Below are 25167 nucleotides of genomic sequence, written 5' to 3'. Positions count from 1 at the left end.
TCGTGTGACTACCCCAAAGAAGGTTGTGGGCATTAAAGTCCCCTAGAAGCAGGAAGAGAGAAGGGAGTTGTTGAAAAATGGTGGTTAGGGCAAGGGATGTGGGCAACCTGTCAGGTGGGAGGTAGAGATTACAGATTGTGACTGGAGTGGCCAGATGGACCCCGACAGCAACTGCTTCCAGAGTGCTATGGAGGAAGAACCCATTTACTAACAATGTCCTTGTGAACCAACCTGCAAACACCACCAGAAGCCCGCAAGGGGCCAATCGGTTTCGAAAGAAAGTGTGGAACCCACAGTGGGTGGGTGAGTAAGAATTGACAAAATGGGTCTCCTGGAGAGCAATACAAGCAGCAGAGTAGGAGGAAAGAAGGGGCTGCAACTCCGGGAGGTGACACAAATAGCCATTACAACTCCACTGGAGGAGTCTCTAGCTAGATTCCAAATGGGAAGTGAACGGACTGGAGCCGGTCATGCTGCCAAGTCACCATCCGTCACCAATAAGGATGGGGTAATGTCCATATAGGTGGGGTCAAACTCTGTTGATTCATTGGCTGGAGGAGGGGAAGGCGGCACCTCAAGGGGTACCAGACGGGCCTTGCCCTTGATCATATGTTTCTGCTTCTTCTCTTGTGAAGGAAGAGAAGGGCAGACTGCAGCGAAGTCAGGCACAGAATTACACCTGGAAATCTTGGCGCCCACTAGCCATGGATCACGCAGCTGATGTGGAGCTGCAGATCGCCTTTTAGGGGAGTGCAGGGAAGAGGAGTCCCAGGAGGGAGATCCAGTACCAGCTACCGAAGAATGGGAGTGCTTCTCTGGTGGGGGAGGGGAAGCAGCACCTGAAGGGGTGGGTATGGGTACTGATTGGGAGTGGGAGTGGGAGAGTGAGGGTGAGGAGGAAAGTGCGGGGCAAATTGGGCGGGGCTTGCAAGAGGAGGGGGTAGGAGGGGGAATGGACATAACTGAAGCAAAAGTAGAAGTTAGACGCACGGGATGGAGCCGGTCAAATTTTCGACAAGCCTTGGTGTAGGTAAGTCGATCTACAGTCTTGTACTCTTGAATCCATTATTCTTTCACATACACCCGGTATGCTGGTGAGCGTGGAGGATGCTGCGCATTACAATTGATGTACACTGGCGGGGGAGTGCAGGCACTCCCCTCATGGAGTGAGCGTCCAGAGGCACCACAGAGGGGATCATTGCTGCAACGGGAAGACATGTCCAAACCGTAAGCATTTAAAGCATCTCATTGGTGGTGGAATGTAAGGTTTTACATCACACCGATGCACCACGACCTTTACCTTCTCTGGGAGGGTATCCACTCGAAGTCCAGGATAATCGGTGTGATTGTTTTTCGGGCCTTGCTGTACACAGCGGATAAATCTGACTCCTTGCTGCTTGAGGTTTGCACAGAGCTCCTCGTCACTTTGGAGAAGAAGATCCCGGTGGAAAATTATACCCTGTACCGAGTTCAAAGATTGGTGGGGTGTGACGGAGACTGGGATGTCACCGAGATGGTCATAAGCACGCAGGGCTGCAGATTGGGCAGCAGAAGATGTCTCTATGAGCAAAGAACCGGACCGCATTTTACTCATGGATTCCACTTTGCCATACTTATCTTCAATTGTCTTCACAAAAAACAAAGGTTTGGTCGTGGTAAAACTCTCAGCATCTGTCCTGGTACAAACCAGGTACCGATGGAAAGGTTTCAACCCAAGGTGGCGAGCTTGACCCTCTTCCCAGGGGGCGGCCAGGGAGGGGAAGGCCGAAAGATCAAGTGTCACGTCTACTACCACTCTTAGAGACGGCCACAGAATGGCCAGGATGTTGAAGCCTTTGTCACTTCATATGCACGGCATCCACCCTAGTACCACCCACTCCGACCAGGGGCTCACCCCATGGGCACCACCCAGCCACAGAAAGGGCCGTCTGGCATGGTGGCCATTGCCTGGAGTTCTGATGCTGTAAAGTGATGAGAATTAACTCCTTGGCATACACGAGGCGTTAACAGCTCAGGTACTAGCATTGTGATGCCTGTGTTGTCAGGGAGCTCAGCCAAGTGGGCACGTAACGGCCCTACCACACGGACTGGCTACTGTGGTGGTGACCTAGCAGGAAGGGGGATAGGGTGCAAGGGGAAAAAGGAGGGGAGGGGGAAAGGAGCCTGCACCATGGAAACTAGGTAGGGAGTTCATTCTCAAATGGCTCACACTGAACGGAAAACATTGCAAATGGAGGTCAAACCCCAAGGGGACCAAAAAAGCCAAAAAGGGGATGGAAACAGCAAGGTAAACAATAGCACATACAAAAACAAAGCCAGGAGGATAGTCAGGTCGATATAAAGAAGACCACCATGAGGGAGATGAGGGGGCAGGGAGAAAGGAACAAGGACAGGGAAGGAGAGGAACAGGGACAGTAATGCAGTCTGGAAAAAGGAAGGAGACTGCAATAGTTTGAGGCCCTGTGCACACCACACACGTACCCACAAAAGGACTGTGGACCCCCTGGGGAGGATATGAAATGGAATGAGCATGTAAGGTTTGTAGTAGGGAAGGCAGATGGCTGATTTCAGTTTATTGGGAGAATTTTAGGAAAGTATGGTTCATTTGTAAATAAGACCGCACATAGAACACTAGGGCGACCCATTCTTGAGCACTACTTGAGTGTGTGGGACAAGTAAAGCAATTCAGAGGTGGGCTGCTAGGTTTGTTATTTGTAGATTCAATAAACACACAAGAATTATGGGGTTTCTTTGGGAACTCAAATGGGAATCCCTACAGGGCAGGCAACATTCTTTTTAACGAACACTACTGATAAAATTTACAGAACCGGCATTTGAAACTGACTGCAGAACCCTCCTGCTGCCGCTAATGTAGGAGTGTGACGACAAGAGAAATTAGGGCCCATATGGAGGCATATGGACAGCCTTTTTCCCTCACTCTATTTGCAACTGGAAAAAGACAATAAATGACTAGTAATGGTACAAGATACTATCTGCCACACACCATACAGTGGCTTGCCACATACGTACGTATATGTACAATCAATAAAGGAGACTGAATTATGAACTGTTCCATAAGGGTCTTAGTCACCTTGCACACACTTGGCTAAGACAGTTGTATTCAGATCTCGCCAATGTACTGTGGTTACTGTATGTTGAATTATAAGACTGGAAGTGTTAATAATGATTTATTTATAGTTGCAGTGAGGAAAGTGTACCTTCTGGGTGCATCCGGCAGTTTGCAGAGCACTCATATACTTTTCCAATGCCTTGAGGACTGCATTTTGGTTACTTTTGCTTACAACTAGGAGTCAATCAAAATGCAATGAACTGGAAGCAAATTAAGCAAAAGCGAATTAATATAGGAAAAAATAGCATTTTCACTCTTCCAGAGAAATGTCAGCTGCAAGGATATTTTGATTTGATCGTTTCACTGTCTGCTGCATGTACTAGAACTAAAAAATTTACTCTTTATCATGTTTTATGTTAGAAGTGATATCTGATATCCTGGATACTGTCAGACTTTTATTGTTTTGTGATTGCAGTTTACACAGGTGACAAAATTCTAATTAGGCAAGTGGGAGACGACATTCGACAACTTTTCTCAGAGAGGCAGCTGTGGAAGTTGAGAATGAAACTGTCTTGGTCACTTCAATTTCTTTCTTTTAAAATTGCATTCCTGCTCCAAGTAGGGTGATTGCCTGAGCAGTTTACACAGAGGTCTTCTATTGAGCACAATGACCCTGCTTCATGGGTGTCACTTCTGCCTTTCCCATGTGCTGCCTAACCATGACACCCTAGTGTTGCGTCACCAAATCTTCTGACATTTATAGCAAAGCATTGGACTGAGTGCATGAAGTCTTGACTTCAGTCATAAATCTGGCCTCGATGTGCTCTGGAAGGATAGTCAAACTGAAAGTTAGGGTGAAAATGGCAGTCTTCTGCAGCTCACCATTAATTCACCTCGCCATGTTCCAAACTTCTGTTACAACTTCCTTTTCCCAGTGTTCTTGTGTTTCAGCAGAGTCCATGTCCTTGATATCTCTAAATCTTACAATACCCATACTGAAGTATAAAATGTTTTACTTTCCTCTACTGCTATAACATATTGACTGAAGTCCTTAAGAGTTCAGAACTGTGGTCACTTGGCAAGACAGCAATTTCGACCAAAGCCTTTCTATTGTGAAGTCTATTCAGCCTAACTTTTTGATAATCAAACAATGGAAAATCCAGGATGGAATATAATAATATTCTAAGTAAAGTTGCCACTCACCATATAGCAGAGATGTTGAGTCGCAGACAGGCACAACAAAAAGATTTTCACATTTAAAGCTTTCATCCAATGGCCTTTGTCAACAATACACACACACACACACACACACACACACACACACACACACACACAAAACTGTTGTGTGTGTGTGTGTGTGTGTGTGTGTGTGTGTGTGTGTGTTGACAAAGGCCATTGGCCAAATGCTTAAGTGTGAAAATCTTTTTGTTGTGCCTATGTGCAAATCAGCACCTCCGCTAACTTTTTGATAATGTAGAAGAGGGATACCCCTCTTCTCTTTACCACAATAAAAACATTCTGACACTGTTTTACCCTGTTACAATTGTCAGTGTTCGACTTACTTAATGAAATAACAAAGGGACTATACCGTCAAGCTCTGTTTGTTTTGGGGGTGTTAGTGGTCTCTAACAACACAACCCACTGTGTAGAAATTGTTTATGTTTCCAATGTTCCACGATGTTGCCACAAACAGATAGGGATCTATACAGTCCACACAAGCAGAGCCCTGCTAGCCTCGGTACGCCTTATACAACAAGGTCTATACATCCTTGCAATCTGGGTAGTTAAGTTAAGACCCTCGGTAATAAGAGACTAGCAGCGTTTAACAGCTGGATGAACCTTTGGGGAAGGGGGAGGGGGGGGGGGGGGGGAGAGAGATATTTAAGACAGTCAGGAGTTAGACTTCCAGCATGGAAAGAGAAATGGCTCTCCAAACACTCACAGCCCAGTGTTTGCCAATCACATGCTCACAAAATAGTTTTAAGCCATTTGATGGTTTCACTCTTTCCACACACCTGAGGATGCCACTCAGAATGAGATCTATGGGAACATTCAGTCTGAATGACAAAACCTTGCATCTTCCCTCCTTAAGATCTTCATTCTTCTTTCTTCCCCCTCTGTTTCCACTTCTCTTTCAGTCATTCTTTCTCTTATCTCTGACTCTTTAACTGACCTCTTTAGCACCTGAGAATCCTCGGGTTTTCCAAATTCATATCATTCCAAACTCCTCTAATAATCGTGTATACCTTCTTTAATAATTCAAAGCTCACCTGTTGCATCCTCTTGATCTATGAACAACTCTTTCACCTATTTACAAATTCTCAGATTTTAATGAAGGTTGCCCCCAAGTTTCCCCAAGTGAAATTTGCAAATATTTCTGATTTCCAGACAAGTTTTAGCATTTTTCCCTGACAAATTTTGAGATCCCAAGGGTAAGTTAAAACATAAGTTGACAATCTGTCTTTGCAGTTACAGTACAACAAACAATAGTGCAAACAAGGAAATATCTTAAAAAAACTTGCAAGCAGATGGTGTTTCCTGACATGAGCAAAAATCTTCAGTACTAACATCAACATCATTTGTGACAGATGGAGAAAGCAAGCCAAATGGTTTGTGTATTTTATTAAGATCACTGATGTTATTTTATTCAATAAAACAAAAAACATTTGGTGACACAAATACGCATTTACTTGGAGTCACAAGGCAGATTTAAAATACCTTCACTGATTTCAGAAGTAACCTCAGAGAAAAGTCGGCCTCTTGAAAGAAGTGTATAAGACGGGGAAGAAGTGTGTAAACTAACACTGTAGGTGACCGCCAATAAAATGTTGGTTCTATTATGCTTGTTATTGTCAGTTATAGCCCACTGCATTATACCTACCATTTTACAGGTATTGTGAGATTTTTTCTTTTGAGAAGTACATGAGTACATAGTGTACAAACTGTCAGCAACTGACACAATTTTCTTCTTCTTATCATCCATACTTTCTAACACATGAAACACTTTTGAAGTGCCAAATGTACTAGCAAAATAAAATGTCTATAAAACGCCACACTGTACAACATACTTGCGGTGAGACAGTTGCAATTCCTGAAATCCATTGCCCATGGCCTCTGGCCTAACACACGCACACACACACACACACACACACACACACACACACACACACACACACACAGCCTGCGGCCAGATGGGAGCGACTACATCCGAAGAGCAGAGTCTGCATGTTAGTGCAAAGCGAATGGCTTCTGATCAGCAGGCCCATACCATACAGATTCCTGCTGAAATGGCCTGCGGTTTTGGCCCGTCGCAAAAAATCCACTTGTGTGGCCAGCTATTCATGAGACACAGAAAGCATGTTGATGAAATGAGACCATGGTGGTCAATCCATGCAACAGATAACTTGTTCAAAAACTCTGAGAAACAATAAGAATAATAAGGATAGGTAGCAACTCACTGTACAGATGATTGCTGAGCCACACACAGGCACATAGAAAAGACTATCACACTCTCACAACTAAACTTTCAGACATAGCTCTTGTTAGAAAACAAGAGCACGCACACATATTCACACAATCATTCAGATAAGCCCCATGCACACATGACCATCATCTGCAGTTGCTGCATCTACAGTCTCTGAGAATCAGATCCAAACAAACCAGTCCTCATAACTCCCTGCCTCTCATCGGCAGCTGCTAGGCTAGTAGCAAGAAGTGGTGGCAGCACTGACTGCAAGCTGAGCGGAGTGGTAGGTTGGGGAGAAGCAGTGGGCATGATAGAGAAGGAAAACGGTCCCTTCTAAAGACCACATCAGTAGTGTGGTAAAGCCTGATGAGGTGATGGAGAAGTGAAACAAAAAAATAATGAATACAGTAAACACGAAGACAAATCAGTTTCTTATTCCTACTAGTTCTATATGCATGGAAAAAGTTTATACAACTCAAGACTTTGCTTTTTAACTATTTTCTAATACACTACCTTTTCAAGCACTGGAGTTGGGAAAGATATGACAACATTACTTACTACTTAACTCTACAGCCCTTGAAGGGCCTTGGCCTGCATCACAATATCCTGCCATTCTATCTGCTCCATGGCTTTCCATATCCATCCTCTGACACCCAGCTTTTTCATGTCTTCTTCAACTCCTTCCACCCATCTCTTTCTGGGGCATCCCCTCTGCCGTCTGCCTCCAGCCTTGCCATCAAAAATCCTCTTACATGCTCTGTCTTCTTCCATTCTGACCACGTGCCCTGCCCATCATAGTCTTCTTATTTTAGTGGTAGTGACAACGTCAGGTTCTTCAAAAAGGTGTTTCAGCTCTGCATTCGTACAAATGCGCCAACCTTCTTTATCATATATTGGGCCATATATTTTACTTAGCACCTTTCTTTCCCATATGCTACGGATCCTTTCCTCATTTACAGTCATGGTCCACATTTCGGCACCATACATACAAACTGGTCTTATAATTCTTTTGTAAATGAGGATTTTGAATTTTTGTGATAGAAGTGAACTGCCAAGCACGGATAATGCAGCAAAGTAGCACCTGTTACCTGCTGCTATTCTGGCTTTCACCTCACTGCCAATGTCATTTGTCTCCGTGATAGTCGACCCAAGGGACTTGAAGCTTCTCACCCTTTCAAACTTCGTCGGCTATCCTGAGATTTGGTAGGTTTTGGTTGGTTGGTCACTGCCATATACTTGGTCTTTTTGACATTGACTGTCAGGCCAAGTTCCCTTGCACCTTTCTCCAGTTGTTGATAGGCTTCACCTAGCACAGCAGAGTTTCGTGCGAGTAATGCCACATCGTCTGCATAGGCTAGGTACTGCAGTGAACGATTTAAGAAGGTTCCTCCTTTATTTAACTCTGTCTGACTTATGACTTTTTATAAGCAAAGGTTGAATAGCAGTGAGGAGATATTGTCACCCTTTTTAAGTCCCTTCTTCACTTCCACTTCTCTGGAGATTTCGCCCTGTATTTTTACTTTACAGTTGGTTTCACTGAGGGTCATCATAGAAAGTTTAATGAGCTTCTTAGGTATTCCAGCCTCTTCCATTACATTCTGCAATGCCACTCTTGAGATGCTATCACAGGCTTGTTTAAAGTCAATATAAAGCTGTTGTATGTTAATTTGATGTTTATAACATTTTTAAAGTAGTATGCACAATGTGAATATCTGGTCAGTTGTAGACCTATTTCTTCTAAAGCCACTCTGATAGTCTCCAACTCTCTCTTCCACATATGGAATAAGCCTGCTGGTTAGAATCTTGGAGAAAACTTTATACGTAGTATTTAGTAGGGAGATTCCTCGATAGTTCTGGCAGTTTAATGTATCTCCTTTTTATGTATAGGGCACATTATAGCTGTTTTCTACTCATTTGGCATGCTCTCCTCTTGCCAGATATTCAGCATTATTTTAATTGTTTTCAACAGCGTTTCCCCCCCACCATATTTGAGAAGTTCGGCCTGGATCAGAGCTTCTCCAGGCGCCTTATTGTTTTTTAAGGTCTTAATGGTTTGCATCACTTCCCTCAGTGTATGTTCTGGTGTTAAAACCTCTGGTCCGTAGTAAGTTAGTTCCACCAGTTCCTCTCGTTCTAACCCTTCTACTTCTGGGTTCAGTAACTCTTTGAAGTATTCTGCCCACCTGTCAAGTATTTTATTACTCTCCCCTATCAAATCCCCTTCTTTGTTCCTACACATATTTGTTCTGGCTTGGAACCCAGTCTTTCCTTCTTTAATATTTTGGTACATTTCACGACTTTGCTTCTTTTCCCCTACCTGTTCAATTTCTTCTAGTTTTTTTCTTTTCTAGTGCTCTTTTCTTCTGTCTGCAGACCCTCTTCACTACACGGCACTTTTACTTATATTCATTCAGATTAACTCAAGTTCTTCTCTGCAATAATTTCATTTGTGCTATATTATGTTCCTCAATTCTTCTCATACATTCTTCATCAAACCAATCTTCCTTCCTTTGAGCCCATTGATGTCCTACAACCTCTCCAACTGCCTCGAGGATTGCAGTCTTACATCATTTCCACATTACTTCTATATGTTCATTTGATGTGTGTGTCTCATTCTCAATCCCCTCTCCTATTTTTGTCTGATATGCTCTCCGCATTTGTTCTAACTTCAGTTTCTTAATGTCAAACCTCTTTTTTGTGGCCTTTTTTTTTTACTCAATAGTGAGATCCTTTGTCTATATTTAATAATCACTAGATAGTGATCTGAATTGCAGTCAGCTCCACGTTGGTTCCTAACATCCATTATGTCCGAGCCGTGTCTCCAATCAATCAATATATGGTCTATCTGATTTCTGGTTCACCCATCAGGTGAAATCAATGTTTTTCGTGCATTTTTTGTGTGGGAAACATGTACTGCCGACAGTCATGTTTTTGCTTATAGCAAAATCTACAGCCCGAAGTGCATTGTAGTTTGATATTTCATGGAGGCTATGTCTTCCTATAGTTGGCTGAAAGGCCTCTTCTTTTCCTATTTTTGCATTCAGGTCTCCTATTAATATCTTGACATCCTGTTCGGGAGCCTGATCATGCAGTTGTTCTACCTTGCTATAAAACTCGTCCTTTTGTTGTTCATCTGCCTACTCTGTGGCTGCATGTACAGTCATCATTGTAATGTTGAGAAATTTTCCCCTTAATCTTAATATGGACATCCGTTCAATGATTGGTTCAAAGCACATCACCACATGTTTCAGTTCTTTGGCGACCACAAAACCTGTTCCAAAGGTATTCATCCTCCCGCCACTATAGAAGATAGTAAAATTTCCTGCGTCCATTATGTCACTCCCCTTCCATCTAATTCCCTGGAGAGCCAATATTTTTATACTGTAGTTGTTTACTTGCGTTAGCAGCCGACGTAGGGCTCCAGCTTGGTATAGGCTCCGCACATTCCATGTTCGTATGTACATATCTCATATCCTTTTTTTTGTTTGCTGGGGTCATCATCAAAATATCTGTCCGGCTTATTCCTTTGCTAGCATTCGCAACAATTGATGTTTTACAGGGGGAGATTGTTAATCTTCTGCCCAACTGTTTGGCGGGTTGGCCCTTACAGCTCGCAGGGCAGCTGGCTCCATGTTCAGGGGAGCATCCTTAGCCTTTGTAGATCCCTCTACTAACTGCAAGGCAACTGGTGATTTGTATCAAGTTTACTCCCTTAGGGAGACTGGCTTCACCACGCCTCCCTGCCCTATGCTGTAGGATGTTAAGAATGATAAGGGAAAGGGATAGGCTTAGGATAGGATATGACAACATTAGATGCCGTAAAAACTTAGCACATGCTCTACTGAGACAAAAAAAGAAAAATAATGAATCAGCATACTTACTTGTAGGACGGCAGAGCACATCCTAGAATAACCAAGGTCATACCAATTGACCCTGCGAAGGCCAATGAAACCAACCTAGAAAAGACAAGTACAATATAAAACATATACAATGAATATTAATATAATGTACAACTCCAACTTTCAAACACAGAAAAACTTTTTTTCCTTCCTATGAAAAATGCTAAAAATCTGCTGCTTTATTTACAAGCTGGCAACTGTCTATTCAAATATTCGTACATCACAGAATATTAGAGGAGGAACATTATTTTCTTACACGATATCGCCTCCTCAGAGAGCTTAAATTTTATTAAATCACATTTACTTCTTTCAGAATTATTTAAAAAATGTACAGAGAGGGGTCACATGTAATACACACTACTTCTGTGAGAAAAGTATATTTAGCAACAAAATTGCTCACTGCACATTACAAACTAAATATGAATTCTCATTAACTCTAGTTACAGGTGTTACAGCAAATCTGGAACAAAGTTCTCTTTTCACTTCATTTTCAGTGACATGATTTCAAATCTCTTGAAAATAAACTGTCAACTCATGAAAATAGTGCATTGGTTCAGAAGTTCAATCTAGAGCAATGTATTTTACAGTGAATAATCATACTGACCGTGCTATCTAAACACACCTCACAGCATACCTGAAACCTTACACCTGACAGCAGCCCCTCCAATTTCCCAGATCTTTCCAAATCATTTGCCACCCAATAACTGGAATTTCAGGACCTCACTGAAAAGTTAGATGAAGCCTAAAAACATAAAAAGATCCACTAGTGTTCAAAATATGAAGCAATATTAATTACACATGTCCCTGATTGTAATTATTTTGCCACCAGAGAGATGTTATATCCTTATCCTTCAGTGTCCTCTCAACAGAAGTTTTCTAACAGTTATGTAAATTTAAATGAACTTAATATCATTCATTAATGGACACAGTAAACCACCATGTTAAGAGCAAAATCCAATCCCCGATATCCACACTTAATATCTCATTTTCATTCCCCCCCCCTACACACACACACACACACACACACACAAACACACCACTTCAACGCTGCAAACAATTAACATATGTGACTAATAGCGTCAAGAAAACACACTGAAAGCAGGTTTAATTGAGAAAGAAAAAAATACTTAAGGTTCCAAAAAAAATTACAGTGCACATCCTTTAGCCTATAAAAATAGTTAAAAAAATGTGCAGCCTACCTAGTGGATATTAATACATTACACAAAGAAGGAATTAGCAAGCCAGTCTGCCAAACCCAGAGGATTCAGTCTCGCCATTAGCTAACTTAATGGCAGGGCCTCATATTATATAACACCTAGCCTCTTATTGTTCTTATGTGGCCACATGGCGAAAGCTCTCAATATGATTATTTGAACTGACAAACATTTCTTCAGCGTCATTCTCAGACATTTCTGCTTAAACTCAACAGGTACCTCAACATAGCGTGATGAAATGCAGCACAACAGTACATTGTGAAAGCTATCATTTTGTTAACCCAAATCCTAGAAAGTAGCTATCAGCCTCCACAGAGGAAGGGTATCATTAGTTTTACTGTAAAGGCGGGTGTGGAGGAGGTAGGCGTGCTGTGAAATAAAACAAAAAGGTAACCAAAATGAAGGCAGTTTATTCAAAAGTGCATATCTTTGCATTTCTGTGAAATCAAAATTTGCTGCTAATTAACATCATCTCATAATCAGCTACAAGACAGAACCACTGATCCACAGTGGCCCTCCTGAGGTTGTCCAGCAAGTGAGGGTTGTTCCTGCGACGAGACATTGCAAGTTTCAATAGACGCCAAGCATTCCAGATTGGGTTCAGGGCATCACATAAAGCAAGCTGTTCCATTTGGCTGATTGCCACCTCTTGGAAGAAAAGAGTGTTTCATAAGGTAGGCATGCTGTACTCTTGCATTATCATCTTGAAGAATGAATGCATCAATGAAACATTGCCAGTAGAGCAGGGTAATGGGATGGGGGATACTATCCCAATACTACATAACAGTCAAATTACACTGTACAATGATGAGAGGTGTCCAACATCCAACCATGATCCTGGACCAAATATGAAATATGCACCTCCCATGTGAACCCACAGGATTGTGTGCCTAAGATTTGTATTAGTACCTGGTCACCTCCATACCTATGATGATCATCAGGTGTCAGATAAAGTCTCCCTTCATCGGCGAATAGAATGCGATGCCACTGACCCTATAGAGTTGGACAACACGGTGGAGTATCCTCACCTAACACTACACAGCTGTCTAAGTACCTTGTATAGTGATAAAAGGCGCTTAACATCCGTACATAATACTGGCCCAAATACAACACATTGTTAATATAGCAAAACCTTGTATCTCGAAAATACAGATTTTACAGGAAACTAAAATAACTTTCTAATACATACAGTTTTTAACTGATACTAGCCATACTACTTTATAGAATGGCTAGTATCAATTAAAAACTGTATGTATTAGGAAGTTATTTTAGCTTCCTGTAAAATCTGTATTTTTGAGATACAAGGTTTTGCTATTAACAATGTGTTGTATTTGGGTCAGTATTATGTATAAATGTTAAGTGCCTCTTATCATTATACAAGGTACTTTGACAGCTGTGTGAGATGTTGAATCATAAACTAAAGTAACAATATCTGCTGCTCGTATTATTCGGCAATTTTATGGTATTTTGAAAGTTTTCGGTACACAACAAGACACGAGTTTTGGCACTCAAATAGATTTTAACTGAGCATGAAACGAATTTAAAGCCTTTTCACACAAAAATAAAAGTTGTAGAGAAGTTATTTATCTTTTTTTGCAATTTGTTTGATATTATTTCTAAAGAATACCTTCTTAAAAAGGATGATAGTCTCTTGCAATAACTGGTTTTATAGAGATCTGTGCAGAAATTCCAACTGGTACTGTGTACGGATTTTCTAGATACACGGTGATATACTGGGGCATCATGAAAGTAATTTCCAATCCTCTTCAAAACCCAGTTTATATTCAATAGCCACAGAATGGATTATATCTGAGCTGATATGTCTAATGCATGAATCTGCTACTTTATTCCTCAGACAAATTTATTTATAGTACAAAACTTCAGGTGCCATGCAATGCCACCTCGGACACCTCTGGGCAGATGAAAGTCATGTTTGAGCATTTGGCACCATTACACAGAGATGTCTTTGAAAAGGTCATGTCATACGCAATTCATTTTACACTGGACACTGTTTGCCACATCTTGCTTCCTTTATCACATCAATATATACTGCCTGACAAAACTAGTAAAATGCCAAGAAGACATGGTCAGATGTCAATGTAACTTCCCACATGTACACAGCATCAGGCAAGTAAATGATTAGAATTGCAATTCCTTGTGACCACTAGAACGGCCACTGGAGGGCATTTGTGTTGTTCGTGTTTAGTGTTGTGAGCAGGCTTGGTAGGGAGATGCTACATACTAGTGAGAGAAAATGTTATCTACATCTGGCAGAGTTTGAAATGGGCGTTGTTTTGGGTCTCCATGTGGTCGGCTTATCAAATCATGCAATATCCAGATTTGTGGGCATTCGGATGTGACAGTGGCCTGACGTTGGATTGTATGTGAACACGAAGGCAGGAATACTCATCGACAAGGCTCCAGTCAAGCACACTTGACCACCACAAAGAAGGATAGCCATATTGTGCACCAAGCACACTGTAATGTCTTCACATCTGCACCTGTCTTGTGGGAAGAAGTAATGGACTCCCTCCAACTTTCTATGATATTTGCATCTTGGTTGAAGACTAACAGCAGCTAGACTAGGGAATTACCATCTTGTGTGTTGGCTGCATTTAACGCCACAACACAAATGGCTGCAATTGGAGTGGTACTGTGACTGGCAACCCTGGACCATTGATGAATGGCACCACACTGTGTTCAACAATGAATCGTGGTTTTTCGCAACTCTGGATGACCATTGTCCGTGAGTGCGGCGTGACCCAAAAACAGGTCCCATTCTTCCAACGTTTTGTAGAGGCACAGTGCTGTCACTCCTGGCATCATAGTATTGGAAGCTAGGGAGCTGTCTTCAGTTCATGGCTGATGTTCACTGAGGAAACACTGACACCACAACAGAACATTACAGATGTCTTGCATCCTCATGTTTCACTTATGAAACAGTATCATGGTTCCATTTTTGAAAAGGGCAAAGCTTGTCACACGTGGTATGTGTTGCTATGAACTATCTGTATGATGTTGAGGTACCCCCATGGCCAGCAAGATCTCCAGTTCTGTCACCTACATAAGATGTGGGATCAGCTCGGATGTCCATTTGGTCCTAGTGCCAGTATCTAGGATATTGAGAACCAGTTACAATAGTTGTAAGCCAGCTTACTCCACTAGAGGATACAACAACTCTAAATGCCCTTTGAAGTGAAACAGTGGATGCACCCCAGCCAGAGAGGGTACAAATCATTCTGGCAAGTGGGTTTGTATTGCAAGTTGTTTGTAAATTTGAATCTATTTTGTAATCACTGAAATAACAACATGTACCCTTTCAACCTGTGAACTTTTATTTCATTTCCTCCTCCCCTTGCAGATGTTTCACTTTTTTGTCAGACCGTGTAATCAGCTGGGGAACAAAAGATTATTACATTGCCACAATAATGAAAGAAGCCCCATAAATTTCCAAGCAAAAACATTCTTCTGAGGTACAAGGTTTCACACCTTCAGATTCGAGTCTTAAAAGATACGAGGTCTTGATACTTTGCTAGAGACTAGTTACGCATACCTGCACTCGGCCACAGGAATTTTGTCTTGTGCAGAACACATTTCTTATTGTGTAGAACCATTTAACCCAAAACTGACAATTACTGAGTTATGAGGTTTCAATGATGATAAACACCTCCCAACTGAACCCATGGGACTGTACGCCTAAAATGTGTTTTAACCACCTCACTTTTCTATGACTATCAGGTAGCAGATAAAACCTCCCTTAACCAGTGAAGAGAATGTGATGCCACTGACCCTTCCACAGGCTTGATAGCACAAGCTCTTTTGCATTCTCATTAGATTAGCTGAGCCACAATTTGCAGGTACTTATGGTCACCTAGTGGTGTTCATTCCAAGCAAACACAACTACACAGGTTACTTTTGTTATGAATCCACAACAGCAGTTGAATGGTTGTATTAAATTGCATGGCTCCAGGCATGTTGACAAACTGGCAGTGTACACAACACATATTCAGGGTGGGAACTATGGAAATCATGAGGGTGGTGGTACAAAACTATCCCCTCTCTCTCTCTCTCTCTCTCTCTCTCTCTCTCTCTCTCTCTCTCTCTCTCTCTCTCTGAGGACGTGCTTAAGTGACCATAACATTGTCAGATAGAAAGTTCAGTTAAAATTGATACAAATGTGTGTGTACACAGTGGAGTAAGCTTTACTGCACTGTAAGGTAAACACACATTTAAAGTGTCTGCAGCTTCTATGTTACGTGCTGCTGTTGGTAATGGTTTGCATGATGAATGATACAAAGTAAAAACAACGAATTGTGAGTTGGATATGGTAGCCATTCACAGTAATCATTTGTAATTTCCTATACTTTGTAAAAGAAGTTAGCTGGTATTGGTTTACTCACAGCAATTTAAACTCAGCTATTAGATCCCAAACCCAGCCATAACACCAGAAATTGTGATGTATTCTGAAGAAGCTGCCAATTATTTGTGTCAGTCAAGATTACAAATTTAATCTCTGCTCATTTCACTTGCAGCAATTAAAGTCGTGCCATTAGGGCCCAACCTACACACTAGACACTGAAATCACTATGTATTTGGAAAAAACAGCCGAATATTTGTGACAACCAAGACTGTTAGATTATCAATCACCTTTCTTTTCAGAACACTTAGCATGTACAACTCATATAATTTGTTTTACTTTTTGTGTAGTAGTGAAGGATTGTTCAATCAAGCGTTTAGTTGCATGCAAATCAAGGGCAATTAATAGAGTCTTTTCGGTAGCAGTAAAACTGTACATTTATCAATAATATCAGAGACTAATAGATTTATAAGTATTTGTGTTCTCGTTGACCAAAAATCACACCCCATTGTTGCTTGAGATAAGAAGTTGTCTATATTATAACATTTTTGACACACTCTGGCTCATTAACAACTTAGTTTCACTTAGATGTAAATTATGAAGTACATGTATCACTGCTTACTAAATGTGTAGTGAGTAGTTTTGATAAGAGAAATACTGGCAGCAATTCAGTGAACATCGTGATCTCAGATATGTTTAGAAAATTGTGGTGTGAACATGATCAGTATTGTGATTTGACAAAACCTGTAAAGCACAACTTACAATACTGGTAACCACCTATACAGCCTACATCACCCGGAACATCAGTAGATGTGTGTTGGAAGTGGATGTTTTTACAAAAGAGAAAGGACTATGGGAGAACTCTCCAGAGAGTGTAAAGGTGACCGTTTTGCTCTCTTCCCATGCTAGAGGTACAGCCCCATATCCTTTTCCCCAATGTTTGAATTACTTACAAACAGGGTCAGCTAATGGCTTGTGATGTGTTTACTCTTTAAAACATCAGCCAGAGAATTTTGCTAGGGCTTGCAAGCTACTGATGTTAACTGGATTAGCCTCATTTTGACTCAGGGTCTGGACCTGGCAGAAACATTCCCTTTGCCGTTAAATAAAAATAATACACTTAACTAAATTGCCAAGCTTCCTCACACAGACTACACTCCCCTCCAATAATATGAAATAGTGTAACATATTCTTGGATGTCTTCTAGTGATGAAGAATACAAAGCTGCTGTGAAATCAATCATTAAGGCTTAGCGCTGTGCACACAGTACATGCGGCGTTCAGCGAAACCAAACAATGCTCCGGAAAGCACTGTGTGTAGCTAATGTTGACTGTGTTCAGAAGGCTGCAATGGGGAATTTGATTCTGCTACAGTTGTTATACACCTCGCTACAGTTGTAATACGCCTGATAGCCAACTTGACAACAATACTTCGAAGAAGCCAGTAAGGAAGTCTGTACATCTCACAAGCGCAGCTTTCTGTCTGTCTTCATTTGATCCACTGTATAGCAGTGTGCTAATTATTACACAAGAGAGAACGGTTAACAAATGAATGAAGCCTGTGCTCCATAATCAAGTGTCTGGTGTTACACTTTTCTAAAAAGATGATAGTACTTGCAATATTACTGTCCCGCCGTAATCAGCCACACAATGTTACAACTGAATGAATGAGAGGTTTTGCAGCACCATGAGAAATCACTTCTAGAGGCCTATGATAATTCTGTAATGAATAAAAACTGCATACTATAGATTCCGAAGGGGTTTGGAGGGGGGAGGGGGGGGGATGCAGTGCTCCCTCTTGCGGAATTTCGAGTTCCATGCCTTCAAAATGGGTAAACTTGCAATGAGGAACTGACAATTCCCAGGGATATTCCAGATTAGGGCATACAGCATCATCGTTGTCAATTTTCGTGAATAAATAATTTGACAAGTATAAATTTATGTTCTCATAGTACCTAGCCTCCCTGGTTAACCAATGTTGGCAGTTACGTTGTTTTGATGGCCTAGTGCTAACTTTAGTAACAGTAAATTACGCCAACACAATTTAAGAATCACCTTCATTATGGAACAGTACAGGATTCATTAAGTATATTGTCAACCACATCTTGAATATCCCTCAATGTTGTATGAATCGGAAGTTGCTGATATTTGCTCTTATGGAAAAGTAAGGTAGCTGGGAAATATGAAAGTAGTTGTGCTATGCTGCAAGCACCTCATTACTATTACGTTCATAATATGGTTAAACTGTTAAGTCTTCTACTGACATTGATTTATCTGTAGCTCCTTCTCCATAGTCATGTGTGTTTTTGTTTATTTTCTAGTCTGTGTTCTATATTTGAGGACAAGTTGAGTTTTCATGCAGTTTTTTTCTCTGTCTGGAGAACAATTTAAGTCATATTTAATCAGTGTTTTAATTACATACATCACAGTAGAACTATTAAAAGGCACATACAATACGGGTGATTTCACAGTTTACACCTACTAGCAGTATCAGAGCAGCAGCAGCAGTACATCTAGCCTAGATATGGTGAATGCACTGGGTTAGATTGAAAGGCATATTTGTTAAGAGTTAGGTACAATCATTCAGAGTTGAGATTCTGTTATGAAGGGTGATTAATACCTGAAAATCAACTGGCACAACTTCAATGTAAATGTGTGAGCAAACTTCATATCTGTACTTCAGTAGGCCTAAACAAAGAGTAACCAGCAAACTGAACCTGACAAGCTCCCAGAACTCCAAAACATAAACACAGTTTGCTTGACAGTTTACTGGAGGGTTTTCTTCTCACAGCAACTTGCTAAACACTCAAAGAAAGAGAGTAAGTATGGCGGCACAGTGATAATTTTATAGAAAGTGAGATCAAAACTATTGAAAAGCAGAGAATGAAGGTAGGGACTGTGAGAGGCGTAGACGAGGGGGATAGTAGCAGTAGAGGGACAGATTATACTTTCATCAAAAATAACTTTGTGGCTGATGTTTAAGTGAGTCAAATTGTAGGAGCCAGGCATCTGTCAATCACAGCTTTATGTCTGGCTCCATGTGCTCACTGTGTTGCCTATTGTTAAGCAGGCTGTAAGACATGTAGTGTAATCTCCCTAATCATAACATAGCACAGGAGGGCATACTTATGTATATCAACAATGTATGCAGAAACTGGCTATGTTAACAATGCACACATGTGGCAACAACCGCTGCGCACCACCATAAGTTCTGTTCTGACTGCTACTTTAGCTGATTTTTGCTGAATGTTGCCTTGGCCTGTACATTGTCTGTTTAATGTTGAATTTCCCTCTGTATTGAATCATTTATAAATCGCATAGAAAAGTCACTCTGCTTTTAAACAGTTTTTTAGTAGCACATGAATATGAAAATGTGGGACAAAAAGTGTTAATAATAATTTCAAGTCTAGTTGTATCAGAATGCTTCTAATCTAAATTGACAAACTCTCAGAATCCAAATGATAAGTACTACAAGTCATCTTGGTGTGACATCCTCTGAAAGTGACCTGTATCTTTCGAAGAAGAGAGGGGTGTTACACTGCAGGTACTGTTGTGGTGTAACACACCTCTACTTCTAAATAAATAGATCACGTTCACAAGATGTCACAGTAAGGTGATCTGTAGTATTTATAATATGGATTAATCAGCTGATTAAGAACAGAAGCTCTCTGGTACATCTGCACTTGCAATTTTTATTTACACTTTACATCACACAGTTTCATAATCAGATGCCACTAAATAACTGTTCAAAAGTAAAGCAACTTTCCTGTGAGAATTTATACTGAATATGCTACAGAGATAGATTCACACAATAAAACAACAGTATGTCAGGCCCAGACAATGGTCAGTGGAACAGAGGTCCAATAACAATCATAACAGAAATCACACTGGCACGCGCATGTATCAGCATGTGGCATTTACCGACAACTCTGTTCCCACCAAAAACATCGGTCAATCAGGAAGTTACTTTAATCAAAGTATAGCATGAGGTATGTAAGTCCAAATATACAACCTTTGTTATGCAATCCAAGTAATTCCGGGTGTGAAGTTTTGGTTATGAAATCCATGTCACACTAGGTGCAAAATTTTTGTATGCAATCCAAGTCATTGAAGGGGCAAAGAAAGACAAGCCTGTTGAACTGCTGATAAGTTGCTTGTATGGCATAGAACAAGTGCAGTGTTGCTAACACAGGGCACAGACCTCTGTTTCCCAGATGGCGTAGGAATAGGAGGAGGAGGAGGAGGAGGAGGAGGAGGAGGAGACAGACTGTGTGGAGAAGTTCAATACTGGGCAACCCCCTGACGCAGGAATATATCAGTGTTACAGCTGTCACTGGATTTGTCAGGATATCTCAGAAAATATACAGTAAGAATCAGGCAAAGAAATTTCACACCACATGAGCTATTATCAGCAACATATAGGAAGTTTTCAGATCTTTAAATAAGATAAAAAAAATTACTGAAGAACGAACACCAGACCGAGTGTAGAGCAAGAGCAATATGATTATAGTTGGCGTTTCACCAAATACAGTGTGTATGCTTTTGTTCAATTCTGAATTTGGTACAATTGCCTCCATTCTTGAGTACTTAAAGTGGGTAGGGCGGACAGCAGGCCAACTTGGAGCAGGAGAGGCATCACAGGACATTTAAATTTCCACTGTCCATACTTTCACAAATAAATTCATAAAACTTACTCAGCATGACCAGGAAGGATTCAGGATTCACACTCATAGCTGTGGAAGTTCAAAAACATAACAAAATAATGTTTTTACATGTGAAATTTCATCATTTTTTCACTTACTATTGGCTGCATTTGTTGCTGAAGTACACTTTTCTTCATAAGTGAGAGAGATTCTTCGATGAATTTTGCACAGCATGTAAACCATACTTACAGGTGTAATTTTCCACATCTATTAAAAAGTGTGGTAAAAATTGAGAAAATTACCTATAAAATTTAAGTTTTTTTTCTAAACACAAAGTTTAAAATGTAACAGCTAATTCAATGTTTGATAAATTAAATAAATTCTAGAGTTTCATACATCTGTAAGTATGGTTTGTATGCTGTGCAAAATTCACCAAAGAATCTCTCCTACTTTTGAAGAAAAGTGTACCTACAGCAACAAATGCAGACAATAGTAAGTGAAAAAATGATGAAATTTCACATGCAAAAAAATTATTTTGTTATTTTTTTGAACTTCCTCTGCTATGAGTGTGAATCCTGAACCCTTCCTGGTCATTCTGATTAAGTTTTATGAATTTATTTGTAAAATTATAGCCAGTGGGAATTTTAATGTCCTGTGGTGCCTCTCCTGCTGCAAGTCAGCCTGTTTGACATCCTAGCCCCCTTAAACACATCTGCTAGTTCCTCTTTGTGTAATTGCAAATTATTTAACACACACATTCCTGTCATCATTCCTACACAACACACATTACATAATGACACAGCTCTCACTCTACACACTTACCAGAAAATGGGTTAATGGAACACATTTGTAACACCTTCTTTTGCTAATGGTAAATATTAAATTGAAGAACTTAACAAAGCAATTCTGATACCAGGCATGTAAATTTACTATAACACAACTGAAATAGGCCTAATGTATAACCAACAAAATGAAAAACTGTAAGAATTAACAATCTGCTCAGAAAAGTAGTTGACAAATTTAAAAATTACAGTAAGATCCCAAAGTCAGGATTCTGTTTTTTACTATAAACTACATAGGCCTATTGAAATTCATTCCACTTGCAACTAATATGGAAAGATTTTTCTTGGATGATTCTGCAGAAGGAATCATTACTCTTTTTTAAGAGTAACTTTTAACTATAGGAGCAATACACATGCAATCAAAGGAAGTCCATTGCTTCTCTCCAATGAATACTGGCTAACCAAACTTTTTCAGTAGGTTTTCATGGATTACTTAGTCATCTTACTCTGCATAAGAGCCAGTTATTTTATTCCAGCAGGCTCTGAGATCAAACACAGGTGACCTTACACTACGTCACACTTTGAACCCTCCCCCCGTTTCAATCTGATTTGAATTCAACACATTCGGTGAACACACCAACATAACCTGCGAAGGTATTTAAATGATTTAAGCAATATTTTTCGTATGCAAACACAATCTTCTGAATGAATTCAGATTTACTTTCTTTGCCAACAACTACATCTATTTTACAATTATGTGTCGTGTGTGCCTATGCAAGCTTAGTCCCAGGTATCCACTTTGCTAAAAAGAACAGACTGGTATTGGAAAGCAAACGAAATAACATTCCCGGCACTCATTTCTAAATCCCTGTGTTACAGAAGTTTACATTCATAGAAAATCGATTTAGACTTCGAGCTTCACTAGAGTACGAGACTGAAATGGGAAAAGGTACCCTGTTAACCACGTAACTGTCTCTAATTAAAGCAATTCATGGTAATTCACTGGATACCTTACACAATGATTATTTGACTTTATTTGTATATTGAAATTAAATAGACTATTTACTGCCATTATAAGCACGTTCTCTAAGTTATTATCAAGCTAACCTGAATGCAACATTAACCATCTGCTTCCAGCAAAATACTAACGGCAAGAATTTGTACACAAAATAAAACTAGTACAAGCATATAAAATGTCAATAGTAAAATTGGCAGTACTTACGCTGTGTATCCATGGCAGCGTCACGAAACAATGAAACAGTAAAACGAATTAGTTACTGTCACACTTAAACTAAGCAGTGAAAAAGAAAACACAAAAGCACTGTATTAGGTAAAACGTCATTAGAAATGGAGATAAACAACAACAAATGAATTAAACACTAACCCACATGATGAACACACTTATCACGAAAATCTGAAAATTTAATAGTTCTGTAGACTCGACTAGCATCAAACTTAAATTATTGTCACGTAATGATCAGCTCATTCTGATGCTTATGTTCAATTTCACCAGCACGTACGGAAGGATCACAGGTATGTTATGTCTGACTTATACTTTACGTAATAAGAAAGTAACCAGATCACGGATTTTCCGCTCGTTAGCTTAAAATCAACTCTTCTTCATGCTAGCAACAACAAATTAAGATTCATTTTCATTTATAATTTCTATTATTATTGGTACTCACCTTTAATCCCCGCCATCTTCAAGTAGTGACAAGTGACAAACTGCTAAGAGTCATGCGACGAATCCACTACCACTCCTCTATAACCTGTCAAGCCTTGTTGTGTCATGGGCATTAACAGGTAGGCCTAATCCTGCAATTACGTAAACAGGTGTGGTTTCGCTGGAGTAACTTCCAGTACCGATGTAACCACGATCGAGCTATAAAAATACTATTTACTCACTAATATATATTTAGCCGCTGATGGAACTATGTATATATAACCTTTGTGAAATTGCGCGGGAGATTGAAATGTGGTACAGGGTATTCCGGTCGGTCAGATCTCATGAACTTATGTACAGTAATAAAATACTATGGGAAGCCGTTAAGTTGTTGTTGTATTATATTTACATTGTCACTTAAGAAACTGATCTTGTTATCGGGCGCCGAGACAGGCATTGTATGATTTCAAATGTATGAAATTGCATCGTGCAGCATCTTTAGTTCTTTAAAGGCAACTAACCAAATCAATTTGACACATTACACAATGCCTATCTTACATACGAGCAACTCCCCCAAGCCAGGGCTGGCTTATGTTCATACCAACGAGAATGTATACAAAGGTTCTTCAGGTAAATGAACCAGGACCACCTTGCGAAAGTACATAGACGACTCTCACCAAAATACATCTACATTTGCTTTTGCAGGAATCCAGCCAGATACACTCAATTGCAAACAAGTTAAAGCACCCCAAGTGAGCGCCTTTTTAATGGACATGCCTTTATTGAATTAGGATGAAGTGAATGATGTTAAATGCCCCTTGGGAATTTAAATGTTAATGTGAAGTCCAGTAGTCAAATAAATTATGCAGGTGAGAAGTTCCATTCCCAGTTCAGCCATATAATTTAAGTTTTTTGTGGTTTCCTCAAACCATTTAAGGCAAATGGTAGGATGGTTCCTTTCACAAGAACACAACCAATTTCCTCACCATCATTATCCAGTCCGAACTTGTGTTACATCTCCAATGACATCATCAACAGGACACTAAACTTAAATGTTTGTTCCTTCCTCCCTTAAATAAATTCTTCTTCTTTTCCTTCAGCATTTGTCCTGTGTGCCTGCGGGATCCACTACATGGGTCCATTTTCTCCATTTTGCTCTATCTCAGGCTGCATCTGGGTGGATGTTCATGCATTTAAGGTCTTTATGAATTGTATCAGCCCAACATTGCTTAGGTCGTCCTTTGGGTCTACTGCTGACGACTTCAAGTATGTAACCCGCCTTGGCAATAGAGTCATCATCAGCCTGTAAAACATGCCCAAACCATTGAAGACGACTCTCATGCATCTTGTCTTGGATCAGTGCAACACCACACCAGACTGTTTGCTAATGTTGTCATTAGAAACGTGATCTAACTTAATGAGGCCCGCTGTTCATCTTAGCATCTTCGTTTCCATTACACACAGGCGGCGCTCTGCCTCAACTGTAGTCGGCCAGCACTCACAACCATACAAGGTGACTGGTCAGATGACAGTGTGATAGATTTTTGATTTTAAATTATTTTTCATCCTGCGGTCACAAGTGACTCTGGTTGTTGTTCGCCATTTCATCCAAGCTGTCTGAGTTCTGGTGTTGACCACTTCAGTGAGTCAGCCGTCAACGGTGATCGTGGAACCAAGATGCTTAAACTTACTCACATGAGTCAGACTTCACCATTAATCATGATGGTTCCCATTTCATGTCTGTCTGATGTCATGTACTTGGTTTTCTTCAAATTAAGGCGCAAGCTGTGTTGCACCAATCGGTCACTCCATTCTTGAGTTAGGCTCTGCAGATCAAGCTTGTTTTCTGCTGCCACCATCACGTCATCAGCATAAAGTAAGCTCCATGGTAATGGCTGGTGCAAATCAGCTGTCACAGTGTCCAATATGAGAATGAACAGAAGTGGTGATAACGCAGAACCTTGATGGACGCCAACTCTGATGAGGAAGTCCTTGGATAGTCCTGAGATTGTACGGACATAACTTCCCTGCTGTGCATAAATTAACTGCACCCAGTTGATAAGCTGCTCCAGCT

The 25167-nt window shown here is 40.5% G+C and overlaps 1 protein-coding gene across 4 annotated transcripts in view; it reads right to left on the bottom strand.

Annotated features, from left to right (window-relative positions):
- Positions 1–23278, bottom strand: part of LOC124615934 (leptin receptor gene-related protein) — a 39820-nt gene extending 16542 nt beyond the window's left edge. The window contains exons 1-2 of one of the 4 annotated variants that reach the window (XM_047144122.1): positions 23116–23278; positions 10418–10492 (exon numbers count right to left, since the gene is read on the bottom strand). In XM_047144122.1, the coding sequence (XP_047000078.1) occupies positions 10418–10458 (41 nt within the window). In that variant the 5' untranslated portion in view covers positions 10459–10492; positions 23116–23278. Of the gene's footprint in view, positions 1–10417; positions 10537–22652; positions 22691–23115 lie in introns of those variants that run through there. The other 3 variants (XM_047144120.1, XM_047144121.1, XM_047144119.1) reach the window with 3 other exon arrangements.
- Positions 23279–25167: the final 1889 nt, after the last annotated feature.

The sequence above is a fragment of the Schistocerca americana genome, chromosome 5 (genome assembly GCF_021461395.2).
Source record: "Schistocerca americana isolate TAMUIC-IGC-003095 chromosome 5, iqSchAmer2.1, whole genome shotgun sequence".
Lineage (NCBI taxonomy): Eukaryota > Metazoa > Arthropoda > Insecta > Orthoptera > Acrididae > Schistocerca > Schistocerca americana.
Note: the sequence above shows the minus strand (reverse complement) of the source record. Positions and strands in the feature narration are given on the sequence as shown.